General features: G+C 40.0%; 1 protein-coding gene across 1 annotated transcript; it reads right to left on the bottom strand.

Moving 5' to 3' along the window:
- Positions 1-1,604: 1,604 nt before the first annotated feature.
- On the bottom strand, positions 1,605-16,229 carry POGLUT2 (protein O-glucosyltransferase 2). The gene is made up of 10 exons (XM_065058123.1): positions 15,816-16,229; positions 13,084-13,289; positions 12,463-12,668; positions 11,620-11,697; positions 5,398-5,570; positions 4,177-4,414; positions 3,393-3,602; positions 2,952-3,041; positions 2,076-2,180; positions 1,605-1,859 (listed from the first exon to the last, which is right to left on the bottom strand). Exons 1-10 carry the CDS (start codon positions 15,980-15,982, stop codon positions 1,842-1,844), a joined length of 1,491 nt encoding a protein of 496 aa, XP_064914195.1. The 5' UTR covers positions 15,983-16,229; the 3' UTR covers positions 1,605-1,841.

The raw sequence follows: 16,229 nt of genomic DNA on the forward strand, positions 1-16,229 counted from the left end.
AGCAGCTTCCCTTGCGTAAAGGGCTGGTCACATGGGCCCTTCGGGGAGACGAGCATGGACTGTTGACTAAAAACTGACAGAAGACAAATTATGTTTGTACCAGTGGAGGAACTCCTGGGGGAGGAAGCAGTTCTGCCTCTGATGTGACACATTGCGCAAGGCCTCTGTCAGGAGGAACCCAAAGAGGCATGTGGGGGTCCGGGCCTCGTTACCCATTTGTGGGAGGAACTCTGGTCTTCAGCTGAGCTCTGCCATTGCAAGGTGGATAAAGCACTGTGTGAGCTTGCAGCTATAGACTTCTCTGTTATGCGTTATGGGTAACCTATGAGTATAACCAAAGGTTAGAGCAATATAATAATGGCTTTCAGCCAAGCCAATGGCAAGTAACAGCTGAATGATGACCCCCGAGATGAAATAGCTGGTCAATCTTGAGAAGTGCCTCTTGGCACTGTCTCTTGAGATGGTGGTCTTATCTCCATGACCAAGAGTCCCCCTGAAAACTGCTCTGCCCATTCTGCATCTTATGGCTCGCAGGTTGCTGAAGGTGAGCTGGCAGCTTTGGCTGGATGTTGTTCTTGGGAGGTGCTGTTGCATTTGACACTGCTGAGCTGCCTAAACGTACGGTGAGTCAGCGCTAGAGAGCTGGGACAATGCCTGTGGTGCTTTGGCCAGGCTCTGAGATCAGACAGCTGCATTTTGGTGCTGTATCATACATATTAAAAAAATCTATTCACGACCGTAGGTTAGTATAGTTAAATTATATATACTGTTTACCACAATCAAACAAGCTATTCCTTAGGTGTGCTTTTACTATACTAAAAAAATAATAGGCGTGCAAAATTTAAAAATGTTAATCAGATAGATACAATATCATTCCACTGTTTCTCACAAGGTGCCTCAAGAATGCTGACCTCCCAGCACTGTTGTTCAATAAGCACAACACACATCTAAGTGTTTGCTAAGAAGATAGCTATATGGATTTTTAAACTTACTGGCTGTGTTACAGATAAAAGAAATCCTCACTTTAGACTGGAAACATTTGCATTAACTTTAGAATTTGATGAATTTAGACTTGACTTTAAATCCACGTATGGATCACTTTCTGATGATGCTGATATGCTCAAAAGTAACAGTTGAATTCCTTAATATCAGTGGGAAGCGAGTATTTTAAAAATAGACTAGACTCTTGAAACAATGATGTGTCTAATTTCAGTAGTCGCTGTTGATTTCTACTTAATTATTTTCATATTCCCAAAGAGACAGAGTTTCACGGACAAAGCATCTATTAAAAATCTTATGGAACTTAACACTTTTATCTAATATTCCTGAAATACCCAATAACAACGCGCTTTTCCTTCAGGTTACAAAAGATGTATTATAAACCCAACATAATTTTCTTTGAGAATACTAATTCTCCCAGAAGGAACAAAGTTAGTGTCTGAAGAAGATGAGTTTGGATGGATAGATAGATAGATAGGGTGGGGGGTAGATTTGCAATTCTCATCTGCCCTTTTTTGCAGAACACCCTTATGAATAGACTCAGTATAACAAGCATGAGTAAAAAAACCCTGCATTTTCAAGGTATCTCAGGACAGCAACACATGACCGATACAAACATGTTTTTTATTAAAAAAAAGAGGTTTATGAAAAAGGCTCCGCAACCGCTGCATGATTAAAAAGGCAATAGGGGGTGGTTTTCTTCCATATGTAGATCATGATATAGTAAACTTCATATAATATCCATTGGCATTATCCACTGGCACTTTAATCCAAGTTTTTCTTCTTTCCTTAAGAAGACAGTCTGAATGTAGGTAAATATTTAAACAATTATTTTATTTCTGTCAGAGTTCATCTTTGGCCTGCAGTCAAGAAAGAAGAAGCATTTGTCAGTTAATTGGAAACTCCATTTTTAACTGTCTAGTCCTGCAAATACATTAAGAAAGGTTTCTAAGTTTGAAAGGTGTTAATGGTCTGGTAACTGACACCATGGGGTACTGAGCAACAGCTGTTCCAATCTGGTTGAATAAGAACCTAAGACATCCAGCATTTATAATTTAACGCTGTATGTCCTGTACCTTTTTTCTGTGGCAAGTACATGGAAAAAGGTCATCCTCAGGCTGCTGCACTTTCTCCATCCCATCTCTGATTTTTGGCTCACTCACTTGCAAGTTGGCATATTCCTAGGTTTTAAAAAAGGAAGGTATCATTAATTCATAAACTCATAGATTGTACATCCGGTTGCACCCTGTTTCCCCGAAAATAAGTCCTACCGTGAAAATAAGCCCTAGCATGATTTTTCAGAATTTTTGAGGACGCTCAAAATATAAGCCCTACTCCAAAAATAAGCCTTAGTTACAGTTCATAAAAAAAAGTCAATTTAAATAGTGTCCAGGCAGCTATACATGTAAAAAAGTAATACGTTTTGGAGCAAAAATTAATATAAGACCCTGTCTTATATTTGGAGTAACAGGGTAAATACCTCAAGAAATCACCTGAGTAATTTTGTAAAAACTCTGGGGCTACACAATCTGTTACTCCGTATCGTGTCATGGATGGGTTAAGCAGATGCCTGAGTGCAGAGAGGGGCCGCTTTGGGTGCCTCACTGGAGTTTTGGTATGTCGGTGCTAATGCACAGATATTTTCAGCTGTGGTTCACAGGTTGTGTGCGTCTGTCGTGGAATTCTTTCATCATTGTGGGCAACATGTTCTTGCAGAGTAGATCAAGATTTATGGGATCCGATCACTTCTCTCAAAGTGCCAGCGTAGTCTGAAGTGGTTTCAGAAGGAAGAACCACATGCAATGTTTGTAAATCAGCTGAAGTTCTTAATTGCTGCTGCTTGATTTGTAGCTTCAACTACTGGACTGGCCAGTTTCCAGCAGCTCTGTAGCCCTAAATTCTTTCTGTGGGACTTCTGTTTTTGTGGTAGTAGCTGTTAAAAACATACCAACCTGGAAAAGTTTGAAATAGTAACAAAAAATGTGGTCTCCCATGAGATTATTTCTTGCAAATTCTTGTCCAGATTTTGCAATATTTTTTGCCTGTCAAAGAAAATAACAGTTTTTTTTTAAATTCTCAAAAAATATTTCAGGATGTCAGTATCAATTCTGGAGTTAAGTATAGCATTGATAGTTTAAGATAACTTATTTTTATTTAATCATTCTTAAAATCAAGGCATTCTTATGAAAATACTCTTTTAATTTTTCCAAAGTTCAATTTAATTTCAAATTAAAGGCAGTATTATGTATTTTTCAAAAAGTGTTCTTCTTATTTGTAGAATTGATGACAATAATTTTCTAAGCCCTTCTAATAGATTTTTTTGCTTTAAAGAAATGGACTTTTTGCTCTCTCTGTCTAGAAGCATTGCTGAGTGCTTCTAAATGTATATTTACCTCTTCATCGTGCTCTTTTGCCCACTGTAGTTTTTCCAGTAGATCGCTCAGGTCACTTTTAAATGGAATATAATGTTTCCATGGCTGCAGCTCATTATAAAAATGCTCATAGTAGATGGAATCTTGCTTTAGCACCACACTGTTTCCTGCCAGTAGATAAGGCAATCTGTATGCTGCCACTGTGCCATCAATATTAATTTGATATTTATACTGGAAAAAAAACGACCATTAAGTTATTAACAAACAGAAGACCCAAGTAGCTTGGTTAGGTTATATTATTCTGAGGGCACTGGTATTACTGACTTGCCGATATTGAGAAATGTAGGATTGGCTAGGCAAGCATCAATGTTTAAGTAGCTTTTATTATTTAGCTTGGAATTCATCACAGTGCAGGGAACAGGGAAATGCCCTCTTCATCAATTAAGTTCTCTGGAAATTCTTAGATGCCCGTCCTCGGATGCAAGGGTAGATGTGCCACTTCATCCACTGATTTTCCCACTATGTTAGTTATGTTAGTAGTCCTGATCGCTGAATCAGGAAAAAGAAATAAAAAGGAATTTGGAGTTACATAGATTACACGAGGTTCTACAGAACCTTTAGATGTAAATCAAACATTATTATCCTCAGCATTAAGGGCTACATAGCAGTTAATCCCACTGGAAGGATGCCTGCTCACGCTTGGTACTGGTAGTGTGCTGAAAAAACTAAATACCACTTTATTATTAATAATATATACAAAGTTATTAGATAATGGGAAATACTGAGAACCTCATTTAAGGCTTACCTTAAAAAAATCAAAGAATGAAATGTGCTTAACGATGGGGCCATAGAGGCTCTCATCATGTTTAAAAAAAAAAAAGTTTGTGAAAGCAGCATCTATGATCTCTGGGTATTTTCTACTCAGTTTCACAAGTTCAAGCCTCTCTTTGCGGCTGTCACGTCCTCTCCAGAACGCTGTGGTGTTCTTGTCTTCCCACGATGGGCCAGTATTTGCTTGAACTGACATCATATCCAGACTGACTCTGGAGGAGAAAGAAGTGATTTAATAGTGAAGCCTACTGGAAATTTTTTTAAGTGCAATTACTTAAGAGAGTTTACAGTACTAATAGGCAAACACCAATGGTGAAGGTTAAGTTGTGAGCATGCCCGTATACATATTGTATCAGTATTTTTGCAGCAATAAAAATAAACGAGGAATGTCAAGTTCACAGGCCTGTGGCAAGATGGCATCACTGCGATGACAACATCACATGTGGAAAGAGAGTACCTGTCAGTTGTCGTGGAAGAAAGTGGATATGGTGATAGAGGGTAATGCAATAGCTGATAATGGTGATGAAGCAGTCACGATAGTCCAAAGAAAGTTTTTTAGTTAACTACCTTAATACAAGATATTTCACTTCCTTTGCTAAATTAAAACACATAAATTGGGGGGGGCAGCGGGAAGCCAATTTAGGAATAGTCTTGGCAATAAAGACAAGGAACCTGAAATGAATGCAGTGAAATGATGAACAAGTTAAAAGTGGATAACTAAGATCTCTTAGAAGCTGGCTTTTGAGTGTTTCAAGACAGCAACAGAGCAGTTACGAAGGCCAATTGTCATCAGTAACCAAAGGGGAGATGGTAGGTCCTAGGTTGAGTTCTGGCTATGTTGGGCTTTAAAAGGTATAGAAAAATATTTTAGGAAAATCAGGAAAAAAGGTACCTGGCCAGTTGTTAATGTGTTCATAAATATCTACAAAATATCTACCCTCAAAACATTCTCTCTAAGTGCTGTTTTCAGTGACTTCACCATGTTTAGATTAATTTTGATCTTTGAAATGGAACAGTGAAGTATTTTAATATATGTCGTTTACGTTACATATTACATAACTTGGTTAATACTAGGATGCTGATTACACAGCTATTGCCTATCAGGTGCCAGCGTCTCAATGAGGAAACTGATTAATATACTGTTAATACAAATACCTTGTTTTGAATTTTGTGAAAACGTTAAGCAATTTCTTACCGTCCCATAGTCTCCAAAACTGAGTCTGTCAAGTCATATGTTGGCATGACAATGTCTTTTGACTCACTGGACCCACACCAGGAGAAGATGGGGTGCAGGTTCTGTGGGGATTTCCTTTTCTCCAGAGGCCAGTCCCCCAAATTAACAAAAAATTCTACATCTGGCATTTTCACCTAAACAGAAGCAAAGTAGGCACAAATGCATTTTAATACAAACCACCATTTTCCTGCTGGCATCTTGCATTTTGAAAACAACCTCAGTAAGAGACAAAATGTCAGGTCTCTAATATACTTAATGTACCCGTAATAAATAGTTAAACTTTAGAAACATGTTAGAAGTACTCAGACCACAGAGAAAAGCCTACAAGAAAAAAAAAAATTAAGATTTGCACAAAGTCACATAAATGCCCTTTTTCTTTTTTAAAGGGATAGGAACACACTAGTTTAGAGGATGTTTTCTTGTTATTCTCCACAATTGGCCACACAATTTTTGTACCAGGCTAGTACTGGGATCTAGTAAGCAATCATCTAGTTCTAAGGGAAAACAAACCACCTTGATGACTGTATGGAAAATTGCTGTTGGGTGGTAGATTAGTTTTCTGTTACATCCATGAACTGATTTGCCCTTTGTCTGCATGATGACTAAATCCAACAGGAGAGAAGTAACAGAAATGAACAGCCAACAATGAACAAATGATGAAAAGTCCACATTTAGTCAACGCTGGGGTTAATTAATAAGCTTAACTTCCTCACTTATCAAGAATAGTTGGTAGTATGGAACCATATCTGAAATTGCTGTTGCAGCCAAAAAGCAAGCAAAATACTGTTGATGGCCGGGAAATGTTATAACAACATGACAGGGGGCATAATTTTGCTGCTATGTGGAACCTTACTGCACACCCATCTTGAGCATTGTGTGTGGTTCTGGTATTTGCAAGTCAAGAAAGAGAAGTTATGTCAAAAGGCAACTGCTGTGATAGGGATGGACCAGCTGCCTTGTGAGGAGAAATTGAAAATGCTGGGGCACTTCAGTTGAGAGAGCAGAAGGCTGAAGGTGACATATGGTTGAGTTTTACAGAACCCTGAAGGCATGGATAACGTACGTGTAGAACTAATGCCGCATCTGTTCTTAGTTCACCCTTATAGTGACAATGATTTTTTTAAATATAAAACTCCACTACATCCCTCAGTTGCCTCTTTCAAAGCAAAAGAATCCGACTCAAATTAGCTTGTCTTTGCCACAACATCCTTCTTGCCAGGCAGTTCTTTTTGAGAAAGTGAAACAAGAACTGAGCTGTTTTCACCAGATAGGCATGTCGCAGGTTTTAAACTGTCATATAGTATTTTTTTCATTTTTGCCTCTCTCCCTAATAAGTCTTAATAGGGTATTTGACTGTTACAAATATCTGACTATTATATTGACATTTTTGGGAAACACTTAGAATAACTCCAATATCTCTGTCCTGACTACCAAAAGGTAATTTAGAGATCACAATTTTATGTGTGAGATTAGGAACATTTTGTTCAAGTGTTATCATCAACTCTGTCAGTATCTGTATGAGAAAATACCTTCTCTGAAGGAAAGAACACTTATGAATGTTAATAATTCTCAAATGAAAATGTATTATACATAAACATGTAAAAATAGAGTTGAAACATATTGCTGACTCATTATATATATGCATCAAAGCATTTCTCCTCCCAAACCCCTTTATTCTTCAGGTCAGACTGGCTGGTCACAGCCAGGATTCTTCTGTGTCCCAAATAGGTTTTGTTAAGTTTCCGATTTAATTTATCCTTATGGACAGAGATAGAAATGAAAAATGTACCAAATATCAAACACCCTCCTAAGTGGTTGAAGATATTTTTCTCTGTCTTGGCGACATGGAAGAACCTTTGGCAGAGTTATTCAGAAATTCTAAGGGCAGGAGATGCAAAGCAGGACTTTTTGTCTTCAGTATAAAGACTGACAGAAAAGGTTACCTTCATTTCAGAGGGTGTTTGGCTACACATTCTAATCTTCAGCACAAAATTCCATTAGCACAGTGCCATCTAATGGTTATAATGGACATAGAAAGGCTATTTATTGAACATATATAAACTAAACCTTTCCTTTCTGAGCTAAGTAAAGTTGGCTTGTCCACCCAAGTAAAGACCAATAGTTTTTATCTTTAGTCCAATCTGGTGACAAATCATGATTTTAAAATTCAATCACCTCCCTCCAGCACAACAGCAAAGGGAACAGCATAGATGGCAGAACAGCAGTTCTAGAAGACACATCAGGCTCGCCATTTCTGTGAAGAACTATGTTTTGCTTCGCATGGAAGTGCAATTTATTATAGACATCAATACTTTAAAATCTTGCAATAGTTCACACTTTACTAGCAAATATATGCACAACATCGACAGAGGTGAATAATGCCCGATTCAATAAATGATAAGCAATCTTTTCTTATTGGGAGCTAGACAATCCCAAATCACTTTACAATTCATAATTACCTGGATACCATTTTCCACATGCACCAATGTCCAATAAATTTAATATTAGTGTCATTGGTTAATTCTTCAATTTGATCTTTAAGTTGTTGATATTTCTTTACTTTCTCTACTGCTGAATTGGCCAAAGACATTAATTTACTTTCATATCTAATTGTTCTGTCAGCTACCAGGGCCTGGTCTCCTTTAACAAATACCAGGTCCAGTTTATACAATTCACTTTTCTCCTCTTTCAATAACAGTTCTTGGAATACTACTCGTTCTTTCTTTTTAGCTTTGTCAATCAAAATTTCTCATAATTGGTTATGTCTTTCGATCCTGGCACCCTGAGCTACAGGACAATGCCCAATAATACGTGCACACGTCTCATTCTCTACCTGGCAACGTCAGCATGATTTGAGTTTCTTGTCTGCCCCTTGGCAAACATTTTCTTGTGGGGTAGACATTTGCTCTTAATTGTAGAGCACTAATGAGCTACCTGTGGAGAATGCCTCTGCAATATACAATCCATTAACTACAGATTTTATCCCTGTCAAAGTTTGAAATCCCACAGACCTGGGAGAAGAGGTTGGTCCAATTTACAGATTCTTTTTTCCTCCAGTTACAAGGCCTCTGAAGGTTGATTTTTGGAGTGGGTCTCTCCCATTCTGAGTCTGGTTCCTCACAGCCCAATTCCTCTGATATCACAAGGACCACTCTTGGGTCCCAACAGATGGAGCTTTATCCTTATGCCCTCTTGCTGCAATCCATTATCTTTCAAATGCTTTTCAATACCTTCACATTTAATGACAGCTCTTACTGTCTCATCCAAAGACTGCGCAAGTCTCTGTAGGTCTTCAAGATTGTACATTAGGAATCAGTGCTGAGAGTCTGGTAATGCCCAGCCTACCATCCTGAGTACTTGAATACAGGATAGCACCACAAGCATTTGTTGGTAGATTTAACCATTCCTCAACAACCGTTTGAATTGCCAAGTCAAGGCTTTCCAGGTATGGCTCTTTTACATTGGCCTGATCTGCTAAGTACGTCAGTTGTGGAATAAGATTTCCTTTCAAGATGTCAGCTTTCTGAAAAGGCTCCCATGCCACCTTTCTAATTTTTTGAATCTAGCCCTTTACTTCTTCCAGAAGTTCTGACTTTTATATTCCTGTCCAGGGGTCCACACATAACCCTAGATATTCTTCCGAGTTACCAGGTTCATGTTCAGTGGAGTGCTGCTGATCAACCGAAAAGGACAATCATTAATCATATAAGAGTCTTTTGCTGGCTGAATGTAAATGCTGTGGCACTTTTCTCCCTGTATTTTGAGGCCAGTTGCATTACAAAATACCTTCAAAATGTAAATATTTTTTTGCATTCCTGCCCATGATCCATTCAACAATACCAGGTCATCTGCAAAGGCCACAATTGAAACACTTTTTGAGCAGTATAGGAATGCCTCTCCTTTCTCCTTCGATTTCCACAGCAGAGAGTCCAATGATAAGTTAAATAAAATTGGAGACATTGGATCACTTTGTTTCACACCAGTCTGGATCCCAATGAGATCAAACTGTTCATTCTTCAAGAAAATATGAGTACAGATGTTATGGTACATATTTTTATTCAGGGCAATAAGAAGTTGGTTCATGCCCTTCTGTCTAAGAGCTGTAATGATATGAGAATGCCTCACCGTGTCAAAGGCTTTAGGTAGATCAATGAAGACCACCCCCAGGGGTCACTTTTCCCTTTTTGCACTTCAAACTATAACAGTTTCAAATTTTCTGTACATGCTGATGACTTCATAAGTTCGCTTTGTCGTGGGTCAGTGGGACTTGCCTTGGTGAAACTTGCTGTTAAAATTGAGAACAACCTCAAAATGGTTGATCTGATGGTTACTGGCCACCAATTATTGATGTCACTTTGGTGGTCCGGTAGGGCCAGTTTTGATACCAACACAGTCTGACGTTTGGTATTGTACCAGTTACCAGTTTATTAGTACAGTGCCATCTAATGGTTATAATGGACATAGAAATGATACAAATTATATATGATCTACATCCTCAATGGCAGAATCATTCAACAGGTTAAATCTTCTTCTCCAGCCCAATAGATATATTGTCTTTCAGTGACAATGTCTTAATAGAAATTCCTACAGTGTTTAATGGGGATGAAACAAATTGTGTTTTCTAGATCTGCAAACAGTTTCTGTCTTCGGAGTTAGCAAATCTTTTCCAACATTTAGCCGAAATACCTTTGATGCAATTTAATCCCATTATTTCTTGTCCAATACTCCTGGCATCAAGAACAGCTTACTTCCATCTTCCACAGAGCAACCTTTTAGATAATGAAAGGCTACGTTCATGTCTCCCTTATACACTGTCAGGTGAAACAATCCCCACTTAAACAAATCGTCATTTGTATGTTCAGTCATTCTCACCACTTCCCTGTGCAGCGTCAGTAACTGAACAATCTTGAAGTCTGACAGCCAAAGGCAGACACAGAAGCATAACTGATGCTTTTCTAATCCTGAGAATAGTGGAAAGGTTACTTTACATTTCTTTCATGTGTTTGTTCTGTTAATTTGTGTGTTTAGCTTTTCGCAACAGCACACCACTGTTGACTCATGTGAAACTTGTGATGCTGCAACCTCCACACTTTCCTGCAGAAAATAATAACACACTCCCTATTTTATATAGGTGCCATAACTACATGACATCCAGCCTTTGCATACTATCCTACCCTTTTCACTTATTTTATCCATTTTTCCATACAATTTATCCAGCTTCTTCTAGGAGAAGTTTGCCTGTCTTGTTTGTGAGAAACTTGTGAGACCCTGAAAAAAGCTAACTAAAATTAATATACTTGAGATCCATAAAGGAAACTTATTATCTTGTTATGGGAAGAAATTACATAAGTATGGCTTGATTTTTTTTATGTTAAATGAATGTTTTTTCACACCAATTACCTTATCTTTCAGCTGTCTAATTTTTATTAGATTTTTAAGGAATTTTGGGGGGGTCAACAACTCCATTTCTCAGTAGCTCTTCTGTCTTCTTTCTCTCCATTTTAAAGACAAGTGCTTTACCATTTTACAGTCAAAACCACATATTAACTCAGATATCTTCATCTTTCTCTTACTACTCACTTTAGACGATGTCACATATTTGCATGCTGAAACTTCAGTCCTTCGGTCACTATGTACATAATGTCAGGTTTTTTTCCAAGGTTTTCTTAAGGAAGAGTCTGTGTGGTGCTTTTTGCTTGTACATCAAGGGAGTTTCCCCACATGTTGCATGTTGGGCTTTTGGTGCTCTTTCTGAACCCTTCCTGTCTTGTTTTCAACTTACAGAATTCAATGCAGAACGATATAAATTCCCTGTTATTTTCAGTCACCTTGTAAGATGCACTAGCAGAGACAGAATTTTCTATTAGATGCTACAGGATGATTTACTTAGTCTACAGAAAAAACAAAACAAAACAAAACCACAAAACACTTTGTCCAAATCTATCGAACTATAAAAGCCTGGTATTTAATTTGCATTTGTGATACTCCACACACTGATCAAATAGCATTCTAGAATATGCCAGCTTCAAACACGGCAAATCCATCTGACTTTTCCATCATCAATCAAAGAACAAGAAAGTATTTTAACAGAAATATCCTACAAATATGCTGAAGTGTATTTGTTAATCTCAGTCTTCTATAAATTAGGACATGTAGAATAAACAACTGTACAAATGTACTCACTTTTCTTGTCAAAGAAAGCAGTATGGCATCCATGAAAATTCTGAAGCCAACATGTTCCCCATATGTCTTGATATAAACCTGAAAATAAACAAAGTTTTACTGGTCTGATGTTTTAATTTCAAAGAACAGCCAGCACAATTTAGAGCTCTTTTAATCACTTGGTAAGTAACTAGTCAGATTGTATGGCTGTATAGATTTATGAATCAGCTGAGAAGCTTTAGAAATCTCACCTCTCTAACTCATCACAGAAAAATGACAAAGAAAAAGGACAAGCTTTGCTTGCATTTGCAGACATTTTAGGTCTGTCTCATGGAAACAAAAATTGGTTGCCTGTTTCTGTTGTGTTCCATTGTTCTTGTTTCCATATGAAATTCTACAGAAGTCAGTTGAGTTTTGTTAAAAAGAATTGTAGCTCTGGTCCTCAGTGGAGCCAAAAGTGGTATTTCTTTACCTCAGAATTATGCACAACATAATTTATTGATGCATGTCCAATTAGATGATTGGGACACTCCACAGCAATATACTCACAGAATGGGAAGCTGAATTAGCATTTAGAAGACTTGGGTCTGTGCCCAGTACTCACATTGATTGCTTGGAAAGTAATTTGCCTTCACTGTGCTACAGTTGCTTCAGTTTTAAGGTGGACAAAAAGCACTTTACAAAGTAGGACAGATATTACCGAGCTTTTATGCAAACTGCAAAGTATTCAAGGATAGAGAAGCAAGCAAATGAAGTTTCCTAAAGAAGAGACAAGAAGCCTATCAAGTGGGAAGAGCCAAGCAGCCAAGTAGTATGACATGCCACCAGATGCCTGTATGGACTTCAGATCAACCCATTCCATACCTCATTATCTTTGATGGTGTAATGACACAAACTCTGTCTCTGTCCAAACCTCTGTGGAATTTCTTTTGCAATCTTATCTGGATCAACAATGGGAAAATTGGCTAGGTCTCTTTGAATCTGTGGAATGATTTGAGGGCAGTTCATCTCTTCCAGCCATACACTGCTCTCCTCCTGAGGGCAGTCACAGTTTTCATGGTAAATAGGTCCTATCAGGAACACAATTGTTTTATTTTTAGTAGATCACAGTATTGAGCTGTTGAGATCACAAAATCAGGTCAGGAACTGAGCATTCATTGCTTAGGGCCAAACCTTCACCAACTCTAAAAGGACATATTTGAACTTTTCTTTTACTCCTATGGTGTCATGCCAAGCTACATCAGCTTCCATGTGAGCCTTCTACATGTATTTGCTACGCAACAGCTTCAACAGCATTTGTTTCTTTTTACTATTTTGAATAGTACATGCAGGACACATAATGAATCCATAATTCCAATAGGATTTGATAGTCTGGAGAAATACTGAGGTCCTGCAAAAACCTATGCTTATCCTAGAAGACATTTGGGAATACAGTTTGTGAGAAAAAAACACAATAGAAATTCTACGTGTAGTGCTGCTTCTTACCTTTTAAAATGTATGGAGACTTTGCAACATGTTTATCTCCAGTTTTGACTTCTATTTTCAGGGTTTTGTAGCTTGCATACATCCTGTATCTCACAAGGAAGGAACCATCTTTCCTGTCTAATACTTGCACACCAATCCGAGTGAACTGTTCTTCAGGAGCCGTGATCTTCACTTGGAATGCATTTTCACCCGGCGTTGAAGTGAACCTACCCAGAGAATAAATGGGAGCTTAACAAAAAAGGAAACACACAGCAGCTTTCTTAGTTTGATCACTGACAGATTTCCAGTGACCTTACTGAGCCATGCTAGGGCTTTATGAGCACATCCTAATGATTTTTCCAAAGGGAATTTTGTTAGGCTACCTAAAACATCTCTGTTAGAAGCAGAAGGTATCAAGAAAGTTCCATTCAGATACTCATTAACACAGCTTCAAAATTACTTGGTGCCCTACATGTTGAACAGTGTTGGAAATATAGTCTTTGATTACATGGGAACAGAGCACCTTTAGAAATTCAGCATAGTTTTTAATTATGAGTAGCTCAAGCGTAAAATGATGGGAAGGTAGGAAACATGCAGATATATAAATCTTACTGGATGTATCTTGGTGTCCTGTCCCATAGCAACAGGAGAAGGGGCAATGGTTTTAAACTGAAAAAGGGTAGATTTAGATTGGATATAAGGATGAAATTCTTCACCATGAGGGTGGTGAGGCACGGGAACAGGTTGCCCAGAGAAGTTGTGGATGCCACATTCCTGGAAGTGTTGAAGGCCAGGCTGGATGGGGCTTTGAGCAACCTGATCTAGGGAAAGATGTCCCTGTCCATGGCAGGGGAATCAGACTAGATGATCTTTAAAAGTCTCTTCCAACTCAAACCATTCTATGATTCTCTAAAAATATAGCAGAATAAGCTTCACTTTAGCAGCTTAATAAGTCTGTTATTTTACATACAGGTGCAAAATATTTCCAGTTTACTTTATTTTCCAGGTATTATTTAAGGAAGTGAAGAACAAAGTTAAACTTCTAAATTATTATGGTAGCTCATACGAGGGGGGTTGGGGGGGGGAAGATATTGCAAATGTGAGTGTTTTGGTAGGGAAAAACATTATAGTGGGATCATGTAATTCAATGTGTATGTATGACATTTTGGTAAAATTCATCATACATCAGTCACAGAAAAGCCTCCATAAAACCAATAAATAATTTGAAAAATAATGACGTTATCACATATCATAGAGGTATTAACAAAGTTAGCACAATCGAAATGCTGCATCTGCCAATTTTCATCCAACTCTTTAAACACGGTCCCGAATATGTACGGAAAGCTTGGGATAAAGAGAGAGTTGGTGGGAGTGGCTGGACTGACAGATTACAGCCCAGCAGTCTCATCACCTTTCCCAAAACTTGGCCAGACATACTAGAGAGCTGCCAGTTCAACTAAATGCAGGAAATAGTTACTGCCCAAGATAAACTGAATTGGCAGCTTCCAGACTTGTGTGTCCCATGGTGCATCTAATCTGGACAATGTGGATGGAGCACTCTCCTACCTAGCTTGTACAGTCAAGGTTTCTTTCCTGTAGAAATGTAAAGCCATGAGCATCCTCTGAAAGCTTACTGATTTTATTCATATGAAATTTATCTAATGGCCTACAGAGTACTTCCTAAATGATTCTACTGATCTTGTGCCTATGTGTTTAGGAGAAATACTGATGTTCCCAACAGTGGAACCAAGCAGGACACCTGAGTAGGTATATAATAAATGTATTATTACAAAGGTATTGACAAAATAGAATAAATCATAAATTGTTCATAGAATGTCCTTAGTTGGAAGGGACCCACAAGGATCATCGAGTCCAACTCCTGTCCCTGCACAGGACAACCCCACAGTTCACACCACGTGTCTGAGGGCTTGTCCAGTCTCTTCTTGAACACTGTCAGGCTTGGGGCCGTGACACCTCCCTGGGGAGCCTGTTCCAGTGCTGCACCACCCTCTGGGGGAAGAACCTTTTTCCGATGTCCAACCCAAACCTCCCCTGGCACATCTTCTGCCATTCCCTCTGGTTCTGCCAGTGGTCACTAAAGAGAAGAGTTTGGCGCCTTCCTGTTCCCCTCCCCTTGTGAGGAAACTGTAGCCGCCATGAGGTCTTCTCTCAGTCTCCGTCTCCAGTTATTGATTGGACCAATACATGTGTTTTTCTGTTAAACATTTTCATCATAGTTTCTTTCCTCATCTCAGCCCCTTGAGCAGTTATATGATACTCCTAAAAAGATTAATTAGCACTTTTAAAGTGATAAAGAGAAAAATTCACAGGGGCGGGAGCCTTCAGCACCAGTAGTTTCCTTTTCTGGAAGAAAATCCCATGTGAATTTCTGCCGACACGGCGGAGGTGTCGGGGGCACGGGCAGGGAAGCTCAGCCCTGCCGAGGCCGGGCCGTGCAGCCGCGCTGGCACCGCTGCCGTTCCGGGCGGGGAGCAGGACGCTTTGCTCCCTCACGAAAAATCCAGCAAGTACGATTTGGACCCAGGGCCCGCAAATATCTAAGCGGCTGCCCAACGTGGAGGGGGTGGTGGTGCCCGGGGAAGGGCGCGTAAAAAGCTCTGCCGCTCCCCGCCCAATCCCTTCAGCCTCCCAAACGGGACGGGGGAGGGAACGTGACTTTTTAACCGATCTCTCGGATTTTTTTTCTGCCCGCAACCGAAGTCTCCGTGAAAAGCAGCCGCCGCCGCACTTACCTCTGCCCTTCGGCATCCACGGCCTGCACGTAAAAGTAGCGAGCGGGGAGCGCAGCCTCCGCCCGCAGCCCGGGCCCCCATACCGCGCTGCGCTCGGGGCTCGGCCGGCCGCCCCCGCCCGCCGCAACGGCTCCTAGGGCGAGGCAGAGCGGCCACAGCCCACGCATTGACAGCGCTTCCCCCGACGGAGAAACACCGCCGGGGCGCGGGAAGGGGCGCAGCCGGGACCTTCGTCCTGCCCTCACCGCGGCACCGGGGAGTCCCGCCCTCGGCGCGGCTGCATGGGGTGGGGGCCTAGGCGGGGAGGATCGCGGGGCCTCTGCCGCCCTGGCTCTGAACCCGGCTGCCTGCTCGGCTCCTCACGGTACCATCCCCGCGGCGCCCGAGCGAAGCGGAGCGGGGCGGAGCGCTCCC

The sequence above is a fragment of the Columba livia genome, chromosome 1, assembly GCF_036013475.1.
Source record: "Columba livia isolate bColLiv1 breed racing homer chromosome 1, bColLiv1.pat.W.v2, whole genome shotgun sequence".
In the NCBI taxonomy this organism is placed as follows: domain Eukaryota; kingdom Metazoa; phylum Chordata; class Aves; order Columbiformes; family Columbidae; genus Columba; species Columba livia.